This window comes from Trichosurus vulpecula, chromosome 1, assembly GCF_011100635.1.
Source record: "Trichosurus vulpecula isolate mTriVul1 chromosome 1, mTriVul1.pri, whole genome shotgun sequence".
NCBI lineage: Eukaryota > Metazoa > Chordata > Mammalia > Diprotodontia > Phalangeridae > Trichosurus > Trichosurus vulpecula.
Window position 1 is genome coordinate 431,124,808 of NC_050573.1, and position 17,234 is coordinate 431,142,041.

Below are 17,234 nucleotides of genomic sequence, written 5' to 3' on the forward strand. Positions count from 1 at the left end.
TTTGGCAAGCAAAACAAGTTTACATATAGGGAGGGAATTAAAATGGTGTATTTCTAGTTCTCATTAACTAAATCTTAGAAATAGTTTGTGATTTCTGTAGGTCAGTCTACACATGACTGCTCTTCAGTGAAGCATTTCTCTGCCTCCCAGGAGACATACATTCTACAAGCAGTGACTACCACTGCCCATGATTGGATCTTTTCTGGGTTATAATCCTGTGTGTATGCCATAAACAGAAATTAAGTAGGGGGAAATCATCCAACATTGACTTGTTCAGAGGCATTATATCCCGTTTTTCTAGTCTTCCTAGACTTTCCCCCCCCCCCCCCCACTCCCATACTCTTCAATCTAGTCTTTTTCTTTATTCTCCCATCTCTGTACTTTTGCATTGGCCATCCTGCATGTCTGGAAGGCATTCCCTTCTTACCTTGGTCTTATGGAATCCTTATCTTCCTTTTGGGCATAGTTCAAGCACCATCTTCTTCACAAAGCCTTTCTTGATCCCCCCAACCATTATGCCTTCCCTGACTCCCAAACTAACTTGTGTTGAGCTACCTTGTATATATCTTTCTTTATTCTCTTCATGTTAATTCTGCATATATTCGTACGTGTACTTATTTCCAGCCCCATTAAAAGTAAACTCCTTGCACATGGGGATTATTTCATCCTATGTACTTGTAACTCCAATGCCATGGCACATAGTAGGTGCTTAATAAATACTTGTTGATTGATTAAACTAGATAGAGCATTATTCTCTCTGCACTGTTGGCTTTGCACTAAACAGGGTTGGGGAATTTGGGATTATGAGAAAGAAGGGAGTGTGGTTGATCTGGGCTTTCTCCTTAGCCTCCCGGGCACTTGGATCCTGCCCCCACCAGAGAACCCTTTTGCATTCAGAGGCAGCTGAAATACCCATCTGCCCACAACATCTCTGGAGAAGTAAGGATGCAACAAATTAGCCTTATAGTAGCTGGATAACTTGACTAGGAGAGCTGTGTCACCCTTGACAAATATCCCGTGGGAAGGAGGGATAGTCTAGGGCAGCCACCGGCCTACCATCTGCACCTCGGAACAGACGACTACCATCTGATCATTATTAAGCGGAATTTTTATTTTACTAAATTATCTATGTTAAAAAAAAATCTGTGCCTGGTGTGGAATTTCACTCCATCAAGTGTTACAAAGTTTTTGTTTTCATTACAAGCAGGAGGATGAATGTAGGACAAGTGTTAGGAAACATGGCAATAAATTAGAATATAATTTACAAAAGCAAAAAAAATAACAGTGTACCACATTAATACTGAGTATAAAATAATAAGCAACTAATCACAATAATACAAAGGTAATTTCATTCTGTATTGTTAAAGATACCTATGTGACATTCACTCCATTAATAAAGACGCTAATTAAAATGGGCTCTTTTGGAGTTCGACCCCATCAGGAGGGGTTTAAGCTCTAGGACACATTTTACCTTTTTGCTGTTGCTGTTAGACTGTCATAACCCTAGTGGCTGATACTGCCCAGCAGCAGTATGGGCACCTTCTGTACGCTATTACTACTTCTAGACCGGGCCTGCCCACCGTGACTCAGCTTCTTGGGAAGGTCCTGCTGTTATTTAGGATGTTGTGTTTAGCTTGGATTATAGAGGGAGGTACAAAGGCAGCAGCAGCCGCAGCAGCAACCTACTGTGCTATGGAAAAGAAAGAATAAATGATTTCTTTTTTTTGAGTCAGGTTTCAGTTTCAGGTCCTAGTCTGAAGCCTCCTTTAGTTTATAAACCCAGATACATTCTGTGTTTTGTTCCCTTTAACAATGCAATCCGATTTTGCTCTAGGGGATTCTCTAAATTCCAGCCACAGTGTTGTTGAAGTTGACCAGTAAACATTGGACACCCTTGTGTTCTAGCACCAAACGGAGCATCGAGCTGAGCCCATGGGGACAGCCTTTGTAAAGTTAATATTTCAAGTGAGGTAAAGAAAAAAAAGGGAGGGTCTTTCTCCTCTAGTTAGCAATATTAACAAAACTCCTTTGATGAAAAAATATTAGCTAATATTTATAATCATGCCCCGGAGAAAATCTGGTCCTGAGAGCCATCCGTGTTTGGAAGTTAACCGGAGCCCCACCTTTCTCTTTTCTTGACCTCACCAGGACACACTAGCACCAAGGTAACCACATGAAGAGGACAGATGAAATTCAGTTGCTAGGTCTGTGGCATCTGAGAAGCACAGGTGAGGAACCACTTTCATATCATTAAGGGCTTCCTACCCTGTACAAAAAGCACTTTGGGGAAACTTGGAAGCTTGCTGTGATGTAGAAAGAGAAAGCCGGTGACGGGACAGGAATGGCTCAGGGGTAGCATGCTGAGCAGTGTCCCAAACAAATGAGCCTAAAAATAGTCATAGTTTGGTTAGTTTTCAGAGTCTGAAAATCAGAGTATGAATATTTCTCTTTCCTTTTAGGGGAAAAAAGTAGCGGCGGAGAGAGGGGGAGAGAGACAGAGACACAGAGAGAGACAGAGAGAGAGAGACAGAGAGAGAGAGACAGAGAGACAGAGACAGAGACAGACAGAGACAGAGAGAGAAACAGAGAGAGACAGAGACAACCAGCCCCTACCCACTCACATTAGTCCCCACTAGGCATGTGGGGCACATCTGACATGCTGATTGGGATTACAGAGATGAGTTGGGTTGAGAGCTAAGATGCTCTTTCACTGACAGCACTGCTTCCTAAAAGTGCCATTTGGGTTTTTAGTCTTAAGCACAAGGTATTGCTGATGTTCACATGATATCATTGCACTGCTACAACAATGGAGGTCTGCAGAGCAGGATACAAAAGCACATTCATGAAGGACCTGCTGCCAAATGCAAGTGTTCATGTACAAAATATTCTGGTAAGCAAGCATACTCTTTCTTTATCTCCTTGTTGAGTCTCTTGTAGAGCAGGACAGGGGACTGGGGACAGCAAAGAAAGAGTTGGCCCTTGCATTTTCAGATTCATTGGATTAGCCCAAGTAACCGGGTTTCACATTTAATCACAATTCAAAGTAGCCATAAGCTAACCGAAACCCATGATTCGAGGGAGTAATGAAATGAGATTACTTACAGTGACCTATAGTCCTCACGCACTTTTTCTTCTTTGGTTACAATCCTCTCTAATGCTCACAGAAACGGCAGGTTTACCTTTAAGTACACACTGCTCTATCCATACACACCCCAAAGCATGCGCACATGAGCACATGTGCACACATGCACGCACGCACACACTCTCTTGCTCTCCTATAAATAAATGCCCTTCTACCGTATCAAAGGAGGCATCTGGATCCCACTGAACTTACTGTCAACATAGTTTGCAGAAAGGTCTGTCTTATTATGGCGTAGCCAGGCCATCTTTCTAAGTCCAACGGGAGGCTAACAACACAATGAGCCACTCTGTGGCTAGTGATGTAAACAATGGTCAGCTGGGGAGGCCAAAATAGGAACCCAGGCATCCCGCCCATACTGGGGCAACCCAGGGCCTGGTAGCTCATTGCACCTCGAGTCTGACTCCTCTATGGAATTAAAATACTTTTCCCTTAAAAGATTGCTTCACTTGTCCAGTGGCAAGATGGCTACATACCTTTAGCACCGAATGATTAGACTTGTATTTCATACCCAGCCGCAGTGCCTGATGTACTGCCTTCCACTCTGTCCCTCATTGTCACTCTGTTTTATAGCATTTTATAAATGGCTCACAGCAGTGTTCAGAAAAGGGGAATTACTCCTAAGGAAATGAGGTGGAATGAAGAAAAATAATACAAATTTTCTTTACTTCTGATTTATAATTGCTCCTTAAATAACATTTCAAAGCCTGGTTTTATAATTTAAACTGTGGTGCTGTTGTAGTGAGATAAAATACAGTAAATATTTTTAAGCTATGACTTCAGATTTCTGAATCTTCTTTACTTCCATGGTAGACCAAGTCATAACAGCTACATTTTAAACAGTTTTAAATACAATTGGATTCAGTGTCATTGCTAAGTCCATAATAAAAATTATCTTAATGGTCCAAGGAGGTAAACGGGCTATTACTTGAAAGAACACAACAGTTCCACGGTAAGTGATTGATGCTCTGTGTTGTTTGCATCTCTCCGATCTGGCATTCCCTCCTTATACTGTGTCCAGCACTTTGGATCAATAAATCCCACTTCACAGAAGTTAAAATAATATTGAAATCCTGTCAGCTGGGGCTGACCAGTGGTTACGTTTTCCACAGGGTAATGCATTGGCAAGGACGTCAATCCCCTTCCTCTGGGTGGCTCTCTTTGATGGACACCTCTCCACGGTGAAATAACAAGGCGCATTCTCTCTTGCTCTCTGTGGGTCAGTGTCCTTGGCACGTCTTACAACACATCTGTCGGAAGTATGCACGACTGCAGAACTTAAACTTCAACACCAATGGGCAATAGGCCACTTTGTTCACATCTTTGCACTCTAATGAATGGGGGCAGAAAACAGGAAATGATTAGAGGTACAGAAGCAAACCCCTAAACAAGCAGCTAGATGACTTAGGCACTTGGCAGGGAGGGGCCAGCATGGCCTCATCCTCCAGACCCACTATATCTAGGGAGTTTGGGTTTTTGTTTTGCTTTCAGCCAACCCAGTCTGGGACAGCCTAGTAGATAGATCCCTTTGATATATTTTAACACAAATAAAAAAAAATGTTTGCAAGGCTCCTCTCCCAGACTTTTATAAGGATGGTGCATGCCCACTGTGTCTTGAAAGAATTACCATTTGTTGGGATAAGTGATCACTTTAGACAGCTTGGAAGCGTGAGTCATTTTTCTTAAGCACTTTTATTGCTCCTTTCTCAAGGGTTATTTTATTCAGCAAAGCTAGGTTATCCAAAATCAAACAGGAGTCACCCTGCTGGGTACCACAGTACATGTGTCTCAAGAGAACCAATCAATGAAACCTGGAGACAGTAGAATTAAATGGACCTGGGTGAATGAAAAGTTGGTAAGACAAAGAATGAAGGCTGAGTGGTTGGCCTCACATGGCAGTGGCCTGTGGGTTATGGAAACATCTGGAAGTGTCTTTTGGCATTTGGGAATGAGACATGGCCTCCTTTTTTTTTCCCTATGTGCTTTTCCCCCCTGGGTAGAGGTTGTCCCAACCAAAGCCTACTGGTCTCTTGGCCAAGAAGTGAATAAATAGCTTCCTTTCCACATTTTTATCTCCCACCTTGAGGCTGACCAGGAAAAGGTTGGAGGAAGGGGCAAAAAAAGCAGAGAGAAGGAAAGGAGCAAAGTTAAGGCAGGTATTCATTCCTGGGGGGAAAGCTGGAAGGGAATGGGGATGAAGCCTAAGCTTCTCAGAGATCTCACCCCTGTTAATAATGTCATTCTTCCCAACTGTTCAGGCTCCTTTCATCTGGAGATTTAAAAATACTGGCTAAGCACAGGAATTAACTTTCTGAAAGCCCTCCATCCTCATTTTCCAGATAGATACACTGAAATCCCAAGCTTTTTAAAGAGAATTGTTTCATTTGTTTCTGAGTCTGCTTCTGGGATGGCCCTCATTAAAAAAACAACGAAAAGTTGGAAGGGCTCTCTGCAATCATCTCAACACGAGTATCTTTCCTCTGTGTTGATGTTGACTGGGGCCCAGCAGGGGACTTGCTAATGACAAGTAGAAGGGACAAACCAGAAGGAGCACTCGAACTTCTCCCTTCCCTCTAAACTTTCAGTTCACCTCTGCTTGGGATGGAATGGAAGGAGCCACCGATTGACGGAACTGCTTGATAACTTTTGGTCAAGGGGCTAACGATAAATCTCAGAGTGGCAAAATTACCTGCAGATGTTACAATGAAACCCAGCCATCATCACAATACCCCCAAAGAAAGTGATTTATTTCCTCAGAGACTGCCTACGATTTCTAATTTCAAGAAAAGGAAAAAAGAACATGCTTTTAACAAGCCTTTTTTGAGGGGAATATCCTTGGGTGGGGGCGACACGGACACCATGGCACCATAATATTAGTCCCCGTTTCAAGAGAGGCTTTCCCTTAAGTCTTCCTATCAGATTTTCAAAGATGCTTTCTTCTTGGGAAGGTCAGCAGAGGATGACAGAAGGAGTGAGGACACTCTTTAAGTTTTGCCATGGGAAGGGAAAAAAATATGATCTAAGAGATCGGATTTCAACACCCAATGGCAAGATCTACATTAGGACTATGCCTTCAATTTCCTAGTCCTGGGGACCATTTTTCTTTTTTCTTTCCACGATTACAGGGTTCACATAAAAGAAACCAAAAATAGGCTATGAATATTTAAATGGAAAAATAGTTTTTCATCTCCTACTATGCCTAGCTCAGTGAACAGAACAGGACTTAATAAGTCCCTGTTATTGCAATGAATCAGCATTGCAAACAGCAGGAGTGGATGTGTCCAAGCAACACCATGTTAACAAGTCAAGAAAAATTTGACCTAATTATGCTCCCTTTACAGAGGAGTCAAACTTGTCTCCTATCCCCAGCTCCATCTCACCATTCCATCACACCCCGAAGCCTCTCTGGCATGGTTTGTATGAGACTAACAACTCGAACTTATATAACATTTGAAGTTTTATAAGACACTGTCCCCCCACCTCAACGACATAAGTAGTGTGAGTATTGATTTAACAGGTTGGGACGCGGAGGCTCAAAGAGGCCACCTGATTGGTCTGTAGTTATGCCCTTAGTAAATGTTGGGATACACCTCTTTCAAATATTTTTCCGGGACTTCGATGGAGCTGTTGGTTGAATTGGGTTTAATTTGGGATATCTTTGTCAAAACATAAAAAAGAAAATGAAAGGTATAGGCTGACTTATTTGGACTACCAGGACACCTGCCTCTTGCCATGGTGGTGTTAAAAGGTTGCTTGGTTGGGGGATGAAAGGAGAGTTTCTTTCATTTCCTTCAGTCAATCAAAAAATACCCCAATCATGGCCATTATGTACACCTCCCCATTTTGCTAGCATGGCTGAGGAGCTTGTGAAAATGCTAGAGACTCTCATCAATTTAAAGAGCAAACATGCAGTCACTTTTTTCCTGTGGCACTTAAGGTATTCTAAGGATCGCTTACTTGGTTATTAGATGAATGGATTACTTATCTGGTTTTAGATAAATGGTCATGGTTAGAGGGGTAAATATTTAAAGACTGCCAGACTTTGGCATCTGATTAAAGTGAGTGTTGCAAAGCCAGGGTCCTTACATATAATGTCAGGATTAGAAAAACATAAACTGACACAGCCCAATTCTTTCCCCTAACTCAGGCTGCTGTGAATAGAATGAAGGGGCCCCAATCCCCCCTGCTTATGATGGAGGTTAAAAAATATCTCCCCCCCACAGTCCAGCCAACAGTTGCACTCCCACAAAGCACTAGATCTCCAGGCAAACCATTCACAGAACCTCAAAAAAGGGATCAGCTGGAGACAGTATTGTTCGATTGCTTGTAAAGAAGTTTCTAACCTAATTGACAAGACGGAGCAGTTAAGATAGGACGGGCCTGACAGGAATTGGAGTGGGACCCAAAGTGGTTTGTTCAAAAGGATACCACAAGGTCCATCTCACCTGCCCTAAAGTGGTTCTGAGAGAGTCACAACCATGAGCTGCTTCTTGGGTTATAACATGGGGCTTCTAAAATGCACAGCTGGATGTTTAGCAAGTTAATATATACTACACAGTAATTAGTATCGGAGGCAGTCAGATAGCACAGGAAACAGAATGCAGGGCTTCGAGTCAGAGACCTGAGTCTGAATCCTGCCTTAGACACTTATTAGCTCGGTAACTCTGGGCGAGTCACTTAACATCGATGTGACTCAGCTTCCTCAGCTGTAAAATGAGGATAGTAACAGCTCCAACTTCATGGGGTTGTTGTAACAATCAAAGGAATTAACGTGTAAATTGCTTTGCAGACCTTAAAGAGGCATATACATGCTAGCTATTATTATTAGCTATTAATTAATAGCATATGCATCACTTTAGCAGGGATTAAATTTTCAGATTACCTATTCACAACGCAGACAACAAAGAGCACTAGATCAGAAGACAACTTGCGTTTGTACCCTGGCCCCGTCACTTAACCATGAGTGACCATGGAAGAGTCGTTTTACTTCTCTATAAAATAAAGGGGTTGAACTAGGTGGCACCTAAGGTCCTTTCCCCACTCTAAATTCTATTGTCCTAATCTATGGTACCATGATCTTAAAGCCCTGAGGGAAGGGGATACCCAACAGGTGCTTTGATGAGGGGAAAGGTCATTAGGCAAGAGCCAGAGAATGAAAGAAGCAGGCTAGTCTGGAAGCTTTATATTGGGGCCCCGGGAAGCTCAAGGATATTCAGAACCTGGATGGCAAGGGGGATGGAAAGGGGAAGCCCTGGGCACTAAAGACCAACTCTACTTAATCCACATTTTGCCTGACTGGGAGAATCTAGTTTATTACATCTTTGTGTTGAGGAAAATCTATTCAACACACAAAGCCAACCATGACTGGCCTTTTAACCTCTGTAATATCTAGTTCTACAAAAGGATTCAATAGCACTGTAGGCACCTGAGCGTGCAGATGTGGGAATTTTCTGCCTGTTTATGGTTCTGGCTCTTTAAGTCACCGCCATGGCAGGTGAGCCCACAGAAAAGTTAGAGCCCTTTCCAAACTTATATGGGGCCTGCTACCCTGAACTGCATGACAGAGAGAAAGATCTTTCCTAAACAAAACAAAACAAAAAGTGCTCTGGGTGAAAAGCATAATGAATTAGCCGTTCTCATTTAGCTTCTTTATAAGCTGAGGCAGAAAAAACAACCCCTGCATTCTTCTTTTCAAATTCTATAAATTAAATTGAGTTTAAAAAAAAGTGACCTTAAACTTGGGACTGGCCTACTAATTATTTTTTCTGGCCAGATTATAATTGCTTTGAATGTAATTCTACTGTGATGTAATCACAGCAATAGATTTGCTTTAAAGCAAGCTGGATTTTAGTGACTCCTTGGGCTTTTGGATTTACTTAAGCAGTCTACAAGCAGCATTATCCTGATGAATCTAACAGGCATTAATAAGAAAGCTGGTGACTTCAATAGACTGTCTTATCTTCAAAGCCCTTTGAAAACAAGGCCTCATCAGTCATCCCAACTCAGGCCCTTATGTCAATACAAGCAGGATTCCTACAAGAAGAAGAGTGATATGAAAAATAACTCAAATTCTTCCGAGGATGTACTTTATAATTTCATTTGCTTCATCCTAATTGATAATGGCTCTTCAATTGGCAGCAATTTCTGACTCTTAAAACGGAGATTTCTCTGCAGCTTGGTAGTTAAGTCAGAGAAGTGGAAGCCTTGGCACAGGGGTGGGCATCAAGAGAACTGTGTTCTAGTCCTGGTTCTTACATGTGGGCAAATCTGGACAACCTGAACCTCCCTTTTCTCATATGAAGAATAGGGACAATAATAACATTTGCAATTTCTCCGTCTCAGAGCTGTTGTGAACAAATTTTTTTCATAAACCTCAAACGTGAATTACTATGAAAAGCCTATAAATAGCTGACTGTACTAGGGATAGCCTATTCACAGGAACCTTGCTGAAAAGACTTTTGTAGTGCAAATACCCCCATATTTGAAATTTGAGGTTGTTATGTGTCAGATATTCTTAAACATTTTGCAGAGGCTGTCCTGTTCTGGGATGAGAAGGTGAGTAGACGAGTTATAGTGCCAGATTCTCTCTTTCATGGGCAGTGTATACTCTACTCTCTCTGCATTCTTTCAACTAGGCACATAGTCAGCTCTTCATGAATTCTTTTCCCTTCATCCATTCTCCTGGTTGAAGTATGGAGAAATGTCTCCCTTTGCTCTCCTGTCGTTCCAAGTTTCCATGAAGGGAAGGGAAAGCAGAGTAGAGTACTCCAACAGTAGTAAGAAGTCAGGATCTTGATGTGTGAGGATTACTGGAAAATGAACTAGGGAAGCAAGCTCTTTGCTGGGGCAGCAGAATTACGGTCTACATCCCTTTCTGTGCTTCTCCTCTTTGTTCTGCCCCAGCCCATAGCTTCTTATAGTAGGACCCTGCTCTACTGAGCCATATCACTTAACCCCTGTTTGCCTCAGTTTTCTCATCTGTAAAGTGGGGATAAAAACAGCACCTAGAGTTGTTGTGAGGCTCCAATGAAATAGTAACTGTAAAGCGCTTAGGACAGCACCTGGCACATAGTAAGTGCTATATATATGTTAGCATTCAAGTAGGAAAGTTGGAAAGCAGGAGCAGCAGGATCTTCTAGGAAAGGATAACAACAACGAGGGCACTTACATAGGCTTTACGGTTTGCAAAGTACTTTAAAATTCGATCTCATTTTATTCTCACAACCACCCTAGGAGATAAGCGCTATTGTTACTGTTAAGAAACTACGGCTGAGAAAGGTTAAGCAACTTGCCAGAATCAAACTAACCAGGTAATGTGAGAGGCAGAATTTGAACTCGGGCCTCCTGACTTCAAGTCCAACACTCTTGCCCACTAGCTTGTCACCTAGCTGCCTCAGAAGAAACCAACAGCAAATATTTACATAGCACTATAAGATTTGCAGTGTGATCTCCTCTGATCCTCACAAGAACCCTGGGAGGCAGGTATTATTGTTATCTCTATTTTGCATCTGAGGAAACTGAGGCTGAGAACAGTAAAATGACTTGCCCAGAGCCACACCTACGTACCCTTCCCAGTTTGATTTTTTTTAATTAAAGGGGCCATCCTTTGACTTACTTCTTAAAGAGCCCTATTCAGTGAATAGGTGCAACCTTACTCAAAATGAGGACCTGAAAAGACCTTAGTCTGAAAGGGCCAGGGTCTCCCAAAGCATCCTGGGCCATCTCCAGTCATCCTGGTGAATATCAGGCCACTGGACCCAGGTGGCTCTAGAGGAGAAAGTGAGGCTGGTGACCTTGCACAGCCTTCTCTCACTCAAATCAAAGTCAACTGCAAGTCATGTCATCATTTCCTTGATGTCACAGTCCTCCTCGAGAACGAAGGACAAACACAAGTGTCTGAGAAGCAGATGGAGGAGACTGGACCCCTTATCGGAGTCTGAAGTTACTCCTGGGACAAGATGGCATCACTGGAAAGATAAGGGGGGAACAGCATAAAAGATAACCTCTCTCATAGCAAGATTCTATCAATATTTCCTTCCCTCCCCTTTTCCCAGACACATCCAGTTTACATCTCAGACTGAATATATAAACCAGGAGTTCTGCACTGGGCTTTTCACAGCTTTGAAGGCATGACTCAGCCCAACAACTACAAACGAAACAGAAGCCTGCTAGCTTGAACATATTATTTCATTCATTCTACAAACACTTGTAGGACTTGCCTCTCTCCTCAGATCTGTAGTGAAGTGGCTTGTGTTAAAAAAAGAGCCTGAGGGTCTAGCTTGACCTCATCACTCCCGCAACCAGTAGTTTTGGACCATGCCTGTCATCTCTGTTTATAAGATCTGCCACTGAAAAACATGCTATAGGGGAATGTGGGAGATGGCTGACATTAAAGAGTACATAAGATTCCAGCTATCTATTTACCTAGCTGCAAATCTTGAATTTGGGGATTTCCAATTTAAAAGAACCAGGGCCATAGAGTTAGTTGCTAACGTATCTCTGCTACAGAACTACAAGGCTTTGAACTGACTATACACAATTTTGTCTGCACATGGCATCAATAAAGCACAATGGCAGAGAGTATAGTTGGTGGGGGGCTGGGGAAAAAAGGAGAAAACCATTAAAAGCTGATTAAGTGTACAGTATGATGTTTTCTGTTTTAAGAACAAAAGAACATTGTTGAGCCACTGACCCTTTATATGCTGTGACTGGAAGAAGGGTATCAAATAATAAGCTGACATTTTCCCACTGATGTAGGAATGGTCCAGTTGAGTTTTTTTCTTTTTGGAAGAAGAGTATATCACTCCTCTTTGTCTTCCCTACCTCCATATTTTCTCTGCTTGCTTTTGCCAGGGTTATCCTCCCAATGTACCACTTACATTCAACCACAAGGTAATAAGATTCCCAACCTGAGTCCAATATTTTCTCCAAAACAGGTATGTGAGAAGAAGTGAACCCCAATAGCTAGGACAGAATAAGAGATTCTTTGACATAGCAGAGAAGAAAACTGGGCATTGTTTTCTTCTTTGAAATCAAACGACCTTTACAGCCCATCTTCATTGCTCTTAAGACTTAAGGCAACCACATTAAAACCCCAGTTCAGTAGCAGTTTTCTAAGGGGAAGGATTCCCGGGTAGAGCAAAGTAGTCCAGAAATGGATTCGATGACATTAAAAAACAGGTGCATGATTTCTGAAGCAACCTGGGCTATAGGGTTTCAGAAAAGAGCTTGAGCAGGGCCACTAATACCACAGAAGTACTGACACTCACAAAAGCCATTGCTAGTGAGTCTAGTCCAGCAAATTCACATACATTAGCTACTCTTTTCCTGAAATCTGTGGCCATCAGAAGGGACACCATGAATTGTTAACACAACCGCAATAAATACTGAATGACAGAGTGCCTCGTGCTACTGAGAGACAGAAAGGACACACCACATAAACTACAAGGAAATCCAAGACTGCATGAAAGGTAGAGAAAATGGCATTTTGGATAGAGTTTCAGATGACCTTGAGCAGTCAGGTTCCAGCTGCCGTACGCACTTACCAAAAAGGATTCTGAACAATATTTCAAATGCTATGATACACGCTGCCTGTAATTCTCCTTCAGAGGCTCATGTAATGTTACCCTCATCAGTGGCAGTCTGTCAAAGTCTAGCCTACGGTGCTTTAGGCCTGAAGGCTTTTCAGAAGCAAACAGCTAAAGCAGATGTTGAACATGACAAGTTCTATCTCCCTTTGTTTTTCCTACTCCTCCTTTGTGCTTTCTTTTTTCTTTCTCATTCTCTCCCTATTCTTTTCCTCAGTTCTGTATTGTTATTTCTCTGTCCATGATACCTCCAAACCTTTCTGTAGTTCTCTCTCTCCTCCTTTGCCTCAGATGCCACTTTATTCATTTGCTCTTTTCGACCCTAACACTAGGGTAGGGAACCTGCAGCCTGGAGGCCACATGCAGCCCTCCAGGTCCTCAAATGTGGCCCTTTCACTGAAACCAAACTTCACAGAACAAATCCCTAGCTTCTGTGAAGTTTGGATTCAGTCAAAGGGGCCTCCAGGCTGCAGGTTCCCCACCTATCTAACACATTTAACTTCCACACAGGTATCTGTGACCTGACTTATGGGCAATCACCAGAAATTTAGCAGCTATGAAAATGTTCAAGATTCCATCACTTCCCTTTGTTACCATGCTATATTGTGCCTATAGTAAAACATAGAAGAGAAGTTAGGAACTCTTAAACAGGGGTATTTTAGAGCTCAAGAGACTCCCCCAATTTGGATTTAAGAACTGTCCCTTTCTATGTCTGCTTTAACCCTCACACAAAAAGGCAGTATAATCTACACTCTATTCCCAGTAAATATCTCTACATCCTCCACTTTTCCATAAGCCCTGAGCATAAAGCTCTGAAACCTGCCTCTCTACAGACATCTTTTCTTCCCTTGAAGGTCTCGCCAATAGAAGTCCCTTCTTTCACTCATGAGACAAAGAGGGGTGTTCCTTATTGCCACTTCAGAATCAACTGTTCCTCCCCCATCTTTCAGCACTCTCTCCTCTTTTAAGTCTATGGTAGTACTAGCTTGTGCTCCAGTGGCAAATCACTTAACTTTAATTTCCTCCTCTGCAAATTTCCTCTCCGTAAAATTTCCTCTTCTTCATGAGATCAAATCCAGTCTTATACGGTTACTAGCTGTCTGACCCTGGGAAAGCCACCTGTTTGCCTCAGTTTCCCCATCTATAAAATGAGCTGGAGAAGGAAATGGCAAACCACTCCAGTATCTTTGCCAAGAAAGCCCCAAATGGGGTCATGGAGAGTTGGACATGACTGAAAAACAGCTGAACAACAACAAAAATGAGGATAATAAAACCATGGATTTCATAGGGTTGTGCTGAGGTTCAAATGAAATAATGTAGATAAAGAACACTGAAATTCTGGAAGTGCTATATACCTGTGAGTTGCTTTTTACTATCCCATCTGAACCCTTCTTTCCTCATGCTAATTATCTTGAGTGCTACCCACTAGGTTCCATCCAACTGCCTCACTCACAGTTCTTCAAACACTGCCCTGTTTTCTGCTACATGACTCTGTACCATGCATGCCATTCTCTGTTTCGAAAACTTCTTGCTCAACCTCCTTCCCCAGTGTCCCTTTATTGAAATCCTATCTTTTCTGCAAGAACTAAATCAGGCGCCACTTCCTTCTCAAAGCCTTCTCTGATCCTTCTATGGAAAAGTGATCTCTCCTTTCTCTGACCACTGTTAGTATTTGCTTTGCTTCTCTCTCTCGTGGCACTTTAATATTCTCTCTTGTATTAAAGTTATTTGTGTCCTTGTTTATCCCACTCACTAGACTGTAATCTCCCTGAAGGTAAGAATTTATACCCTATTGATCTTTATATTCTACCCAGACCCTAATCATATTTTACGGATAGAAGGTTTTTGGCTTTTTTTATAAATGAAGGAGTGAACGCATGATTCCTGGTATTTAAAAAGCTGAAACATATACTCCTTTGGAAGAGAAACAGAACACAAAACAATCTATAGCAGAATCACTAGAATTATCTGTACTTGATATGAAATATGCAAAGAAGTGACTGATCTACCCTTTGTACCTGTAAGAAGGAAAGCTTCATAAAATAAAGCTCAAGATTAGTCACGCTTTTTGGAGATTAATTATTCTCTGAATTCCCCGTTCTCTTACAGGGAGGTGAAAATGTCATTAATGGCCTGACCATTTATTTCCAGATTAACATGAAAAACAAGCAATTGGGCCAGGTAAGATAAATAGCCAAGAGAGATCTCTTCTAATCATCCAAGAACCTGCAAATAAAACTGTAACCAACTGTAAGAGAGCTTCTTTTTCTTTCTTTTCTTTTTGAGTACTTGCAGGAAAAGTAGAAAACTACAATGTAGGAATGGTCCAATTGAGTTTTTTTAAATTTTTAAACAGGGGTGGGGAACCTGTGGCCTCCAGGCCACATCTGACCTTCTAGGTCCTTGGGTGCAGCCTTTTGACAGAGTCCAAGTTTTACAGAACTGGATTCAGTTAAAGGGCCACACCTGAGGACATAGAGAGCCACAGGTGGCCTTGAGGCCATAGGTTCCCCATGCCTGGTCTAGAATCACATAATACTCCATCTTCCCAGTACACAATACTTCCTAAGTACTGTTGGTGTTTTCTTATATGATCACCATCCACCAGAGAAAAACTTATGGAGAAATAAGCAAAAATGGAGGATCTAAAAGAAATCAAGGTAAACTGTAGACCATGGGTTATGTCAGAGACCTCATCCTCCAGCCAATGATTAGAGTTCTCTCTGCTGGAGTTTTCTCCCAGCCAAACTTTGAAGTAAATATTTTACTTTTATTTATTTTTGGTCTGGACTTGTGATTTCGTCAGTGTAATGAACTCCCAATTTGGAAACTCCTAAAGGGTAGATTGGCAATTCACCCACAACTTATGGTTTTGTTAAAGAGAGTTGCTGGGGGTAGGGAGAAAGTAAGCAACTTGCCCATAGGTGCAGAGATAATATATCAAAGGCATTACTTGAACCTATATCTTCCTCACTCTTCTACTCACTAAGCCAGGCTGCTTCTTAGAGTTACTTTACAATCAACAACATTGCTTTCACTTGTAAATTGAAAACTAAAAAAAAAACACCTAGTATTAAAAGCAAGACTTTGTGACTTAGTTGACATTAAGTAGTCACACATTTTTGGCCTTTTTCTATCCTTTTACTCTCAATTCCCACAGGAAAAACAGTCCCCTTCCCACCCCCACTCCCCACCCCCAATAACTGCTGGGATTACTGTTGGTACTTTACAACTGGTAAAGTTGTCCACTATCGTATTAGCAGAAGGAGATCTTCTGTTTGGAAGAAAAATAACACTGTTTGTCAGAAGACTGCTTGCTATGTGTCCTGAACTTGGCAGGCTGACCTCAGAGACAGATTTCAGGCCTGCCCCTTAATACACAGACAAAAAAGAAAGGCATGGGGAGCAAAATGAATTTAAATATAAAGATTTTTGCTGTGGTGGTTTTTATCCAACCGGGGTTATTTTTTTAATTAAATTTGACAAATGCTTATTAAGCACCTACTCTATAATAGGCACTAGGCTAGAGGCTAAGGGCAAAATGATTTAGCCTCCTATGGTTCTGTTTCCATAAAAGGTCCTTAAGTCACAGTCACATACACAAAAGAATCTATGTTGAAGCCCATAGGCAGAAACCAATCCATTTGCTTCCCAAGGGCAAAGGCAAAATTGTGAGAGATTAAAAAACAGTGAATTTACATATCTTTTAGAACCCCACAGAGGAGAAAAATCCAAGTATAAGGGAGGTCTCTACTTACAATCTGTAGCTGAAGATATATTATTCATTTCCATATTGAGGTCCTTCTTAATGCATATTCTTTTAATAAGAATCAAAGGCCTTGAGCAAAACTTTGGCATCAGACACTGTGTGTATGCATGCACTTGCTGATGACCACAGAATTATGGAATCTCAGATCTGGGAGGACCCTGAGGTCATCTAGTACAACCCATATCAGACCAAGACTCCTGACTACAATAGTTCTGGTAAGTGGTCAGCCTCCCCTGAATACCTCTAGGGAAGAGTGCTGCTGTATTCCAGGCACTGTGCTAAGCACTTCACAGATATTATCACATTTTAGCTTCACAACAACCCTGTGAGGTAGGCACTATTATCATCTCCATTTTACAGTTGAGGTAATTGAGGAAGACCAAGGTGGAGTGACTTGCCCAGAGTCACACAGCTAGTAAGTGTCTGAGGATGGATTTGAACTCAGGTCTTTCTGACTTCCTGGCCTGGTGCTCTGTCCACTTCACTACCTCTCTGTCTGAAGAGGAACCCACTACATCCCCCTCCAAGGTGGGGATTTAATTCTAGACAGCACTAGTTGTGTGGAAGAGTTTTCTTACACCCCAAACCCAAACACTGTTGTCTGTAACTTCGGTCCATTTCTCCTAGTTCTAGGGCTAAACAGAATGAGTCTAATCCATCTTCCATGTAACAGTCCTTCCAATACCTGAAGATGGCTATCATGTGTTCAAAAGTCTTCTCTCCTCAGAAGTTTCCTTCA

General features: G+C 41.9%; 1 protein-coding gene across 2 annotated transcripts in view; it reads right to left on the reverse strand.

The window, feature by feature from the left end:
* Nucleotides 1-4,244: 4,244 nt before the first annotated feature.
* ADAMTS6 (ADAM metallopeptidase with thrombospondin type 1 motif 6) overlaps nt 4,245-17,234 on the reverse strand; it is a 316,340-nt gene continuing 303,350 nt past the window's right edge. For both annotated transcript variants that reach the window (XM_036736575.1, XM_036736573.1), the window contains exon 24: nt 4,245-4,469. In XM_036736575.1, coding sequence (XP_036592470.1) covers nt 4,360-4,469 — 110 coding nt within the window. In that variant the 3' untranslated portion in view covers nt 4,245-4,359. The remainder of the gene's footprint in view (nt 4,470-17,234) is intronic.